The sequence below is a fragment of the Diabrotica virgifera genome, chromosome 9 (genome assembly GCF_917563875.1).
Source record: "Diabrotica virgifera virgifera chromosome 9, PGI_DIABVI_V3a".
Lineage (NCBI taxonomy): Eukaryota > Metazoa > Arthropoda > Insecta > Coleoptera > Chrysomelidae > Diabrotica > Diabrotica virgifera.
Genome location: NC_065451.1, coordinates 216728307 through 216742111, shown reverse-complemented (window position 1 = coordinate 216742111; position 13805 = coordinate 216728307). Strand labels below are relative to the sequence as shown.

Here is a 13805-nt window from a genome sequence, read left to right as displayed (position 1 = left end):
CTATAATTGGGAAAAACGATTTATCCTGATACCATAGGTAAATTATAGAAACGGTCTAATATCTCGAGGAATACACTTCCAAATGAGAAACCAAAAAACAGGTTTTTAATATTTGTCGAAAACCTATCGATAAACACCAAAAACGACACTCCAACCCACCCCCTGTAGACGGGGTGAGAGGTAAATTTAAAATCTTAAATAGCAACCCCCACTTTTTATTGCAGATTCGAATTCGTCATGAAAAATTAAGCAACATTTATTCGAAACATTTTTTAAAATTGCTGATAGATGGCGCTAATAAATCGTATTTTTCCAATTAAAGCGCCATCTATCAACAATTCTAAAAAATGTTTCGAATAAATGTTGCTTAATTTTTCATGACGAATCCGAATCTGTAATAAAAAGTGGGGGTTGCTACTTAAGATTTTAAAGTTACCCCCCACCCCACCTCCAGGGGGTTGGCTGGAGGGTCATGTTTAGTTTTATTCGATAGGTTTTCGAAAAGTATTAAAAACCTTTTTTTTGGTTTCTCATTTGGAAGTGTATTTCTCGAGATATTAGACCGTTTCTATAATTTACGTATGGTATCAGGATAAATCGTTTTTCTGAATTATAGCGCCATCTATCCACAGTTCGAAAAAATGTTTTGAATAAAAGTTGCTTACTTTTACGCAACGAATCTAAAGCTGCAAGAAAAACTAGGGGTTTCCATTTGAGATTTTAAAGTTACCCTCCACCCCACCTCCAGGGGGTGTACTTGGGGGTTGGTGTTTGGTGTCATTGGATAGATTTTTGAAAATGATTGAACACGTATTTTTCAGTTTTTCGATCCGATGTTTAGTTCGCGAAATATTCGACCGTTCCACTACTTTTGGGACACCCTGTATATTTGTTTTCTTAGTTATTACCATATATTTAAACATTTTCCTATACATCTTTAGTCCACATTTTTCACAGTGTTTCATCCGTATATTTGAATATCTTTCTATCGATAGGCCTTCTCTGGCTATTCTATTCATTTCCCGTTAGAAACTGAGTTGTAAAGATCGGTTCTCACCCGCTGTGGGAGAAGTTGCAACATTTTTGTCACCACCTCTGTGAGTTAAGTTACCCAATTTGATTTGATAAGTGAAATGTATTTTTTTAATATTTCCTCTTTTTCTTATTTTCACTTTTCACACTTCTACTTTATTCTTCGTCCCTCCGTCGCGTCCATCCGAATCTCATTGTTACTGTATTATAGGGTTCAATATTTAACTGGCGTAATAAGCAAATTTCTTCTAAAATTAAGACCCGTACTCTTCGTTACCCCAAAAATTTGTTGGACTCAAGCCTTCATCATAAGAAAGTGGACTACACACAATCTGAGGTAATGTAACTACATATCCTTTCTTTTATCAGCCGATTTAAGTGAAGTTTTTTCTTAAGAAAGTTGCAAATAGAACAAGAAACTAAATATACGTAGTTACTTAATCGAAATCAATGCTTAAAATCTTTGTTTAAAAAATATAAAAACCACTGTTTTACTTTTATATGAAAAATAGATTAAATTAAAGTAAATTATTCCAATACCTGATTGAACAGTTTCTTCGTTGAACGCGTGTCTGATCTGGGGTGGTTCGAAGCGTCCTCCTAGTTTCAGCTCCGCAGTAGCTTCCGCGCTTTCCTGGTCATTCCTGATGAAGCACTGGTACATTCCTTTGTCTTCTTTGCGGACAGCTTCGATTTTAAGAACTGGATCGCTGTGGTCGATTGGGTTGCCATCTTTCAACCAGCTCACAGTCTTGATGGGGTTGCCTGAAACGAACAAATGGATATTGAGAATATAAATTTAAGCAAAAATTGAATATCAGTAATATTTTGTATTTTGACAACGGCATCCGATTTGGACGTCGAAACGTTAATAAAATTATTTTTTTCAATTTAATTGTGGTTGATTTCCCAATCAAAATAATTAATTATAAAAATGCCACAAGGAAATAGCTTCAGAACAACAAAATTGATTTCATTACAATTCACAAAAAATAAATAAAATTATGTTAACAACATGTTAAAAAAATCAAATTTCTTCGTTTTGAGACTAGGTTAATCCGTGAAGTATTACAATGTCTTTGAAAAGAGCAGTTTTAAGAAAAACGCGTTTAAAGTTTTGACAACTTTTATTTTCAATTTCTTTTTTGTCTGTCAAATCGTATAGTGATGCACACCAGAATATATTTTTGAATCGCGGAGTAATTTACAAAAAAACAGACAGCTAAGCCGCTACAAAACTAGGGATATTCAACATGCCGTATTTCCGGTAATTTTGCTCCGATAAATTTGAAATTTTCAGAGAGTGTTCTTGCAGTTATCTAATTTCATTTAAAATAATAAAAAAAATCGAAACCATACCCCCCCTTAATTAAATGTTTTACTTTCTACTAAAAACTTTCGAGTGTCTTAACTAAATGATCGAACACCTTCTCAAAACTCACCTTCAAACTTGCAAGTAAACACCGCAGGCCTCCCAAAATCGATCGTCTGAATTGGGGGGTCGATTTTTGCTTTCAATGGTGCAGTCACAGTCAGCACCGTTTCAACACTTTCTCCACCGACGGAATTATTAACGACGCATAAATATTTTCCTGAGTCTTCCACTTTTGCTTCTCTAATGATGAGCGTGCCTGCCACTTGTTTTACTCTGTCGTTGAGAATGACGGCTTGTTTGCGGTTTGTACCGTCGATAAACTTATACCACCTGTAACAAAAAGAAAAGATAGTTTAGATTAAGTTTAGATAATAATGTTGTTATAATTTGTAAGCGATTTATTTATAAAGAAGTTAGGTCTGAATAAAGAACTGAATGAAAACTTTAAAGGGACAACAGAAAAAACTGTGAAACATAGAAGAACGACAATTTAGATAACAAACAAGGAGCCCACAAAGAAACTCTAAAGGAACAAATAGATTCTTGAGTTAAGGGATAAGAGAACATAGTACGAGAGCAAAAGGCAACAAGGAATATAAAGAGGTGCATAGTCTGATAGAAAGAAACATAATTAGAGCCACAGAAAACTGGATGATAGAAATTGAGTTGAAAGAGACACAGTATTTAGAAACAATAATTTAGGATTGAAAACAACTACAAGACCGTTCCACCAAAACATACATAGAATACGACAGAAATAAGAAATGGTATTAATAAAACAAAACATACTCTAAGAACAACTTAAATCAAGACATTAAGTTCTGTAGTAGGGAAAACTAGATGATCGAGTAGAAAACAAAGATAGCAGGCAAAAGTGTGTTGTTCAAGATATAGTGGAATGGGGACGAGAACGAAGTAGAAATCAATATGTAACGAGAATGGGGGGAAGATAGAATTACAAAAACCGTAGATCAAAAATCAAAGGGAGGAAGATTACCCGCAAGACCACCAAAGACATGGTAAAACAACTGGTCTTCGCAATCATAATTAAGACTAAATATTACCCAATAAGCACAGGTCATAGACTTGACATATAGAAAAAGAAGAAGAGAAGTATGAAGACGTAGAGTTTTTAAAGAAGAGATATGATGGCAGAATGATCAATAAGGAAATTAAAGAAATAGCTGGACTAAGAAAGTGTACAATTAACACTATATTAACAAGTGAAAATAACAAAATATTAATAAAAGCCGAAGGCGATATAATTAATAAATGAAAAAGGAAGCAGTACCCAGTATTTCACAATAAAACACTGAAAAACGTTTGTTTTCTATACTTCCACAAAATTTATTACAACTATGTTATTACTACAGCTGTTTCGGCAAACTGCCTTTCTCAAGTGATATATTTTACAATGTGTTTGCCTTTTTAAGTCTTTAACTGAAGAGGTTGAGGAGTGGGGAGCTGTTTGTCTCGAGTTGGTCATTCAGAAGTATATCTGTATTTTTCAATTTATTAATTTCCATTGATTCTAAAAGTGATAGCTTAAGGCCTTTATTTTGAATATGTAGAATTTGAAACTCTTCATTGAAAGAATGATTATGATCTAGAACGTGAAGTGCGTATGTAGAAGTGTCTGTTTTTCTATTGTTGAAAGCCCTTTTGTGTTCTGCTATCCGTTTGTCAAAAGTTCTGCCAGTTTGACCGATGTAAGTTTTCGGACAGTCACCACAAGTTAGTTTGTACACACCACTCTGTAGTTGCTTTCACTTTCGGCTTTTATTGTTTTTAATATGTTTGCTTAAGTTGTTGTTAGTTCTGAAAGCTGGTGTTATTCCTTTCTTTTTTATGTATCTGGCTATTTTTGTTGTTATTTTGCCAGTATATGTGAGACAGCAGAAGGTACTGGGTTCTTTCTGTGGTGGTGGATACACTAATTTCAAGGCTTTCTTATGGAGTTTTTGGTTTAAAATGTTGTTAACTGTTTGTTCGTGATAGCCATTGTTTACTGCTGTTTGTCTAATGATATTTAGTTCTGTCTCGAAGTTATTTTTTGTCATAGGAATTTCTGTCAGTCTATGTATCATGCTATGGTAGGCTGCTAATTTGTGTTGTGTAGGATGGGATGATGAATTGTGTATAGTTGTGTCAGTATGGGTAGGTTTATGATATACGGAGAACTCATGTTTGTTGTGTAGTCTGGTAATCGTTACATCTAGAAAGTTTATGGAATTATTCTGTTCTGTTTCTATTGTGAACTCAATGTTACTATGAAGTGAATTAATGTATGTATGTAGCAGCCTACCATAGCATGATACATAGACTGACAGAAATTCCTATGACAAAAAATAACTTCGAGACAGAACTAAATATCATTAGACAAATATCAGTAAACAATGGCTATAACGAACAAACAGTTAACAACATTTTAAACCAAAAACTCCATAAGAAAGCCTTGAAATTAGTGTATCCACCACCACAGAAAGAACCCAGTACCTTCTGCTCTCTCACATATACTGGCAAAATAACAACAAAAATAGCCAGATACATAAAAAAGAAAGGAATAACACCAGCTTTCAGAACTAACAACAACTTAAGCAAACATATTAAAAACAATAAAAGCCGAAATAGAAAGCAACTACAGAGTGGTGTGTACAAACTAACTTGTGGTGACTGTCCGAAAACTTACATCGGTCAAACTGGCAGAACTTTTGACAAACGGATAGCAGAACACAAAAGGGCTTTCAACAATAGAAAAACAGACACTTCTACATACGCACTTCACCTTCTAGATCATAATCATTCTTTCAATGAAGAGTTTCAAATTCTACATATTCAAAATAAAGGCCTTAAGCTATCACTTTTAGAATCAATGGAAATTTTCAAACAAAGAAACCAACTCGAGACAAACAGCTCCCCACTCCTCAACCTCTTCAGTCAAAGACTTAAAAAGGCAAACACATTGTAAAATATATCACTTGAGAAAGGCACGTTGCCGAAACAGCTGTAGTAATAACATAGTTGTAATAAATTTTGTGGAAGTATAGAAAACAAACGTTTTTCAGTGTTTTATTGTGAGATAAAATGAACTTCCATCAAGTAACGGTCGAATCCATCAATTATCCAGTATTTACTTGGAGACAACAAAACACAAAATATAAAACAGAAATATCATAGGGGCAATACGAAACATAAAAAATGGGATAGCTCTAGGTCCCGATAATTTAATACATATATTATAAAACTTATGTAACGTATAGTAGCTGAGGAATGGAACGTCAGATAGATCTTATGAATAGAAAAAGCCAACTAAAACAGGTTACCAGGTGTAGTGATAAACGGTGAATGTTTAGCATTTCATCACCGATAGTGGATACTGGGATAAAGGTAAGGCCGAAAGGCAAGCAAGTGGGACATCAAAGGGTAAAGTTAAAGGACAAGGATTTTGCAAATGTTTTCAAGAGTATAGTGCTGAGACAGTTTGAGAAAAAAGATAAGGCAAATGACTGGTGGAAAGGCAACAGCAAAGTTGTGGTACAAGTGGGAGAGGAAGTACTAGGAAAAACAGCCGGTAACGAGCCTCCTAGGGACAAATAAACTTAGTGGTGGAACGAAGAAGTGTAACAGAAGGTTGGGGAGAGAAAAAGGCTAGAAAGAGATGTGAGAGGTCTAAAAGAGAGATATATAAGGATACATACAAGTTAGCAAAGAAGGAAGAAGGCGCGCTGTAGCTACTAAAAGGTAGAAAGGATACCCAATGTATGAATATAGAGTATGATGGTATCATTACAGAAGCCAAGAAAGCTACATTTGAGAGATCTCATCTTGAGAAGGCGTTTAACACAGCGCGTAGAAAAGAGCTAAGGAGATGTGTGAGAGATACACCAAACTAAGGACGTATGTGATCGATCGAAAAGTTGATGATCGAAAGTTTTCTAGTGACGTTTGGTTTGCATTAAGACTCTTAGCTGAGTCCCTACCTGTTATCTCTTGTTATGGATGTACTGACAGAGAAGGTAAAGAAGGAAGTTCCTTGGTCAATGCTCTTTGCGGTTTATATCGTGTTAGTGTAGAAGAGCAAAGAAATGTCGCAGGGTTGGAGAAGAGCTATTGAAGAAGGAGACTTAAGGCTAGCAGGTCGAAAATGGAGGGTGTAGTTAAAGGAACAGGAATGATTGAAGACATCCAATTGCTGGGACAAAAGAAAAAAATTTCAATACCTTGGTTCTCGCATAACAGAAAATGGGACACCAAATCGAGAAACTGCTCACATGATGTAAAATCATTCGTAAAATCACATGACATCAACAATAATAGATACATATACAACAAAGAGTTACATGTAAAATAAAATATTAATATCAACTTCAAACAAAACATTTTTTAATATTAAACATTAACGTTGTGTTCATTTTCTGTGAGGAAAAGAAAATGTTACCTAAAATACGGAACAGGAAATGACTGAGCAGGGCAAAGAGCGACTGCCGAATTTCCTGCTTTAACAACTTTTATATTGATGGTCCTCGAACTGAGCTGTGGTCCTACCGAGCCCGTTGGTTCTATAAATAAATAAATTATAAAAATAAATTAAATATCCTACCTTATGGATGGTACCCTTGCCGCTGAGAAGTGCTGATCTAAGGTAGCGAACACATGAGCGCTTAACGTCGCTGTTTACCTGTTAATCGCGCTTGCACGTGTACGATACCATTTGTTCCTTGGTAATTGAAACGCGGCGTTAGGCAAACGCGACGTCTAACGCCCTCATATGTACGGGGTCTTAAAATAAAGTGTTAGGCCGTTTTTAAAAAGGATTACGACGCAATAAATTAAGGTATTAGTAATGTCAACTTACCGTGGCTTGTAGGAACTATTTTAAAAATGATACAGGCTTATTCTCTGCTAGAAATTTATATTTTTGGAGTAGTAGTAGTTTGTGGAACAGGAATCAATAGTAAATATAAAAATAATGATAAAACTATTAACAAAAATATCAGTGGTGGTAATTTTAGTTTGGTATTTTCGTAAATTTACTTTTATATTAAATATATTAAATCCTTAATCAATTTAATTTAAGGTGTTTCATAGTAGGAAAAAGTCATGATCTGAGGTGATTTTAATGCACATATGGGTCAATCCAAGAGATGATAATGAAGTGAATTATGAAGAAATATTTTTTGGAACTAGAGATGATGTTATGACTAGCAATAAAACTAGAGTGAACATCACATACACAAGTGGGCAAAATTATTATCAAGTAGATTCTTTCATGGAAGATATACGTGATTTAAATGAAACAAAACAAAAATTTCGGGAAGGACGATATAATACATATAATGAAATAGTAGACGTTAAAAGATGAGAAAGAAAATTTATTTAGGGCAAAAAATAGAAGAAAAAATGTGTTGGAACATGCTAGGAAGTTCTAATACTATTTGGAGAAAGATGGTCAGTAACATTAAATATACAGCAACTGAAAAATTTAAGTAAATAATTTTGAGCGTAAAGATACCTACGATCGATGAATGAACGAGGAATATCGTGGGTAAAAAATATAAGACACTGGATTGACAAAATATAATGGTCTGTTGGGACCACTATAAACAAACTTAAGTGGTGTAGAATGATCGCCGACCTCCAATGAGCGTATGGTGAGCGTATGGTACTACAAACTACAAGACGTAAAAAAATGATTGGCTTATGATCCAAACTAGAAGTGTTGGAGATATGGCGGGAAAGACACATATTAAGAATGTTTTGGATATAGCGTTACCAACATAACCAGCTCCAAATAATACTAAAACATAAGGTATATGAAAGAGAAGCTGTCCAGGCAGATGAAGCACGATATTCTGGCTGCACCAACTATCAAAATTGCCCAACTTAACTAAGTCATAAAAATCTATATAATATTGTGAGATAATATTATTAAGTTATGAAAACCACGTCGAAAACGAATATGAATCACTTGAACTGAAACACCAAGCAGGATTTCCAGTTGGACGATCTTGTATTGACCACATCTACATTTTAACCCAACTAAATGAAAAAAGAATGGCTAGGGAGAGATCAACTCATCTATTATTTGTGGTTGACGAAAGCTTATGATACAATGCCCCTATGTAGACTATGGAAAGTACTGGAAAGTTTATCTATTAATATTATACTTGTGAAAGGAATACACCGATTTTACAATGATCTTCGATCAAAAATAAAGATTAGCAATCATTTTTCCGAGATTTATGGTAAATAAGGAACTAAGGCATGGCTGCAAACTATCTCTAACACTCTTCAGAATATATCTGAATGAGGCACTGAAGAAATGGAGTCAGATCATGCTCTGGAATAGGTATATTCTATAGGAATAGGTCCATTAAACGAGGAAACAACCTTAGACATCTCACAAATGGGTGCCCAAGCAGGGCCAAATGCAAACTCTTACCTTTTTCTGGGCGTAGGAAAAGCCTGGGCATCGCACAACAGTGCAATATCCGAATCGCTTTTCCCCAACTGCTTCGTAAGTCCATCTCCAGATATCTTTGGAGCTGTTTGACCTGTCGGCTCTAAATTTACAAATAAGTTTACATAGTATCGAAATAATATACCTGTATCTGGGGACAGGGTAACCGGTAACGTCACAAGGGATTATAGCGTCGAACCCGAAGGCATACTCCTGTACGATACTGCCGTCAATTTTTTTACCGGCTGCCTTGGGAGCTACATTACTAGTTGGCTCTATATAAATATTCAAAACATTAGTAAGATATTGAAAAAAGGGGGATACCTGAAGTTGGGAGAGGGGTTTATTAAGCTAACCCTCTGCAGGCGGTTTCCCTAGAGTCGGTTCTTGTAATAGTAGACAAATACTTTTAAGTGACGAGGATCTTTAAAGACTCTTCCACTAATCCACTATTCTACTGACTGCGCCAATTATGAATGTTCTCTTGACAAACATTTTTAAAAAGCAGAAACACTCAAAAAACTTAACACTAGCAAAGATTTTAATTACAATTTAAATTACAACGCTTTTTAGGGCGGAATTATCAGACTAATATCAAACTCAAAATATGTCAAACTGAAAAAAGGTGATTTTGCGATGCTTTTTTAAAATGAATACAAATGCTGAATTTGCTGTTCCAGTACGTCGCAACTAGTTTTTCAAGAGTCTAGACCTCTTAATTAAAATTTCTTATTTGAAATTTATTGAAATAAAAACATTATATCTTGATGTGCACTTTAGAGGATGTAATTGGAAAAATTGAGGCTTCTTGACAGAGAAACAAACTGTAAACAAACCTCATTTTCCACGGATCCCGCTCACAGACAGCACTAATGGTCAAGATTCGAAGTTATAGTGTTTGGGCCCACATATAAAATTATTATTTATCACCACACCGTCGAAACTTTTTTACTCTGGGCTAATTAGCAAAATTCATGGAAAAGTTATTTACCAGCAATTTTATTGCTGGAATCGAATTATAAGATCCTATATATTAATAATATAGGTATGCAAAGTCCGCAGATAGTGTGCTACTTTTTTTATAAACAAAATGGCGCCGACAAATCGTATTTTTTTCAATTACTGCTCTATAACTCCGAAGATTTTAACTTTACAACAAAAACACCTCAATAAAAATTCACCGCAATTAAATTCTGCATAGAGATATGTTTTTCACGATTTTCTTCGACGAAAATTTTCCTCGGAAAATGCGGGTTTTCCTAACAAAAACTCTAATTTTCAAATAAAGTTTTAGGTAAGTAATTATTAATCAATAATTAAATAACTTAGTGACATCAAAGCTTTCTTGGTATAGATTGTAATTCCAGAAGCCGGTGAAAATTAATCGAATATTTTAGCAACAATTCAATTGTTAATTAACAAATTACGATCGCAATAATAACCAAAATAATCATGATACATTGATCAAACTTATAAAGATTATAAAGATGAGATGCTTATTTAATATTTTATCGACAAAATATAAATTTTTCTTTTTTTTGTATAATCTTTAAATTTTGAAAAAAAAATAGTTATAATACGCTGGTCTAATTAGTAAAGTACAAAGAAAGGTTATTTACCAGCAATTTTATTGCTGGAATCGAATTATAAGATCCTATATATTATTAATATAGGTATGCAAAGTCCGCATATAGTGTGCTACTTTTTTATAAACAAAATGGCGCCGACAAATCGTATTTTTTTCAATTATTGCTCTATAACTCCGAAGATTTTAACTTTACACAAAAAACACTCAAATAAAAATTCACCCCAATTTAATTCTGCATAGAGACATGTTTTTCCCGATTTGCTCCGACGAAAATTTTCCTCGGAAAATGTGGGTTTTCCCAACAAAATATCGAATTTTCAAATAAATTTTTTGGGCCAGTAATTATTTATCGATAATTATATAGCTTGGTGAAATAAAAGCTTTCTTGTTATAGATTATAAATTCAGAAGCCGGTGAAAATGAAACGAATATTTTAGCAACAATTCAATTGTAAATTAACAATTTACAGTCGCAATAACAACCAAAATAATCATGAGACATTGATCAAGCTTAGAAAAAATATAAAGGTGTGATGCCTATTTAATATTTTGTCGACAAAATATAAATTTTTCATTTTTTTGCATAATCTTTAAATGTTAAAAAAAAATTGTTATAAACAAATTAACATTTCTCAGAAATTGTTTATTATATTCTAATTTTAAAAAATACTTAAAATGCGCATTTCATAGGTCTTGAAAATGAATGCTTTAAAAAAAATTTCCAACCATTTGCAAAAAAGTTATGAAACAGCAAAGTAAATATACGAATTCTCCGTTGTTTATAATTTGTTTTAATTGTTTTAAAGCTTAAAAGTGAGTCTATGGTACAATCTAATTACTCACAAAGAATGTCAAAAATTAGTGCAATGGTTATATTTTAATCAAAGATTAAAAATACTTTTTTTTGTAATTTTTAGCGCGAAAGTAGGCTTGATACAGAGCCGGAGATAAAATGTTCACTCGAAGCGACTGATACGCTTAAACTCGCGCGAGTTGTGTATGTGGGCGGGTAGCTACGGTACTGTATTATTCTACTTTCGCTCGTGTAAATTACAAAAAAATATAATTATAATATTTAATTAAAATATAACCATTAAACTGATAATCGATATTTTTTTATAAATAATTAGCTTGTACTTTAAACTCACTTCTACGCTTTGAAAGAATTAAAAAAAATTATAAATACCGTAGTAATCGTATGTTTACTTTGCTGTTTCATAACTTTTTTGCAAATGGTTGCAAAAAAGTTTTAAGGCATTCATTTTCAAGATATTTGAAATGCGCATTTTAGCTATTTCTTAAAATTATAATATAATAAAAACTTTCTGAGAAACGTTAATTTGTTTATAACTATTTTTTTTAAACATTTAAAGATTATGCAAAAAAATAAAAAATTTATATTTTGTCGACAAAATGTTAAATAGGCATCTCATCTTTATAAGATTTCAAAGTTTAATCAGTGTATTAGTGTATTATTTTGGTTATTATTGCGACCGTAAATTATTAATTAACAATTGAATTGTTGCTAAAATATTCGTTTAATTTTCACCAGCTTCTGGAACTATAATCTAAACCAAGAAGGCTTTTAAGTCACCAAATTATTTCTTCTTCTTCTTCTTCTTAAGGTGCCTATCCGTTCCGGATGTTGGCGATCAGCATGGCTATCCTAACTTTGCTTGCTGCTATTCTGAATAGTCCGGTTGTCGATGTATTAAACCACTTTCTCAGGTTTTGAAGCCAAGATATTCTTCTTCTCCCTGGTCCTCTCTTTCCAAATACCTTGCCTTGAAGAATGAGTTGCAACAAGCCATATCTCTGTTCATTCCTCATAACATGGCCAAGATATTCTAGTTTGCGCTCTTTGATTATGTTAATAATCTCGCATTCCTTGCCTATTCTACGTAGAACCTCAATATTAGTCACACGATCCACCCACGAAATTCTCAAAATGCGCCTGTAACACCACATCTCAAATGCCTCGAGTTTTCTCAAAGAAGCCTCGGAAAGTGTCCAGGCCTCTACTCCGTATAATAACGTAGAAAATACATAGCATCTGATGATAGAGATTTTGGTAGCAAGAGGTAAATCGTGGCTTCTGAAAAGAGACTTCATCATTATGAACGCTGATCTCGCTTTTCCTATGCGTTGTTTTATTTCACTTGAGTGGTCCCACTGGCTGTTTATGTTGGTACCAAGGTATGCGTAGCTGTCGACCCTGTCAATTAGTTGTTGGTTAACCAAAAGCTGTGTATTTAATATTTCGCGCTTACTGACTACCATATACTTTGTTTTTTTCGTATTGAGATCAAGTCCGTATTCTCTACTTATATCTGATATGCGCGACATTATTCTTTGCAAACCATCTAGACTGTCTGCAAAAACTACAGCGTCGTCGGCATATCTAATGTTGTTCAGACGCACTCCGTTGATTAATACGCCTTCCTGTAGTTCTCCCAGCGCTTGCTCGAAGATACATTCAGAGTATATATTAAACAGCACCGGGGACAGGATGCATCCTTGCCTCACTCCTCTATCTATGGAGACTGCCTCTGTTAATTGGTCTTCCACTTTAATATTGGCAGTTTGGTTGTAATACAAATTATATATGATTCTCAAGTCTCTATCATCTACTCCCGCTTCTTTCAAGATGTTTATGAGTTTATCATGTTTTACTCTATCAAACGCCTTTTTGTAGTCGATAAAACAAATATACACTTCACAGTCAACATCCCTGCATCTTTGCATAAGCACTTGGACAGCGAATAGAGCCTCTCGGGTGCCTAAGGCATCGCGGAATCCAAACTGCGTCCATGATATCTGTTGTTCGCATTTTTTATATATTCTGCCATGTATCACCTTCAGAAACGTTTTGAGTAAGTGGCTCATTAGGCTAATTGTTCTGTAGTCTTCACATGTTTTGGCATTTACTTTTTTGGGTAAAGTTACGAAGGTCGACTTTAACCAGCTTTGGGGTATTTTACCAGTTACGTATATTTTGTTGAATACGGTTGTTATCCATTTTATTCCTTGTTCATCCATAAGTTTTAGGAATTCTACATAAAACTGGTCAGGCCCTACAGCTTTACCATCTTTAGTTGTTTTAATAGCTGACGTGACTTCTTCAATGGTAATCGGGGGTCCTGTTTGGCATTCATTGTCTTCAATGGTATTCTGCCTTTCATCTGCAAAAGTTACTTCCACATATTTCTTCCACGTGTCTAGTTTTTCTTCCACACTTAACAGTGGTTTGCCTTGGTTATCTGCCAAACACCCAACTCTTCTAGGTTTGTATAAGCCTGCAGCTTCTTTAACTTTTTTGTGCATATTGAATGAATCGTGTTTATGTTGCAA

At 34.1% G+C, this 13805-nt stretch overlaps 1 protein-coding gene across 9 annotated transcripts in view; it reads right to left on the bottom strand.

Annotated features, from left to right (window-relative positions):
• The window catches only part of LOC114337166 (cell adhesion molecule Dscam2), a 477141-nt gene that overhangs the window by 221369 nt on the left and 241967 nt on the right, over positions 1-13805 (bottom strand). For all 9 annotated transcript variants that reach the window (XM_050660810.1, XM_050660803.1, XM_050660808.1 and 6 more), the window contains 2 exons: positions 2475-2737; positions 1573-1797 (listed from right to left, as the gene is read on the bottom strand). In XM_050660810.1, coding sequence (XP_050516767.1) covers positions 1573-1797; positions 2475-2737 — 488 coding nt within the window. The remainder of the gene's footprint in view (positions 1-1572; positions 1798-2474; positions 2738-13805) is intronic.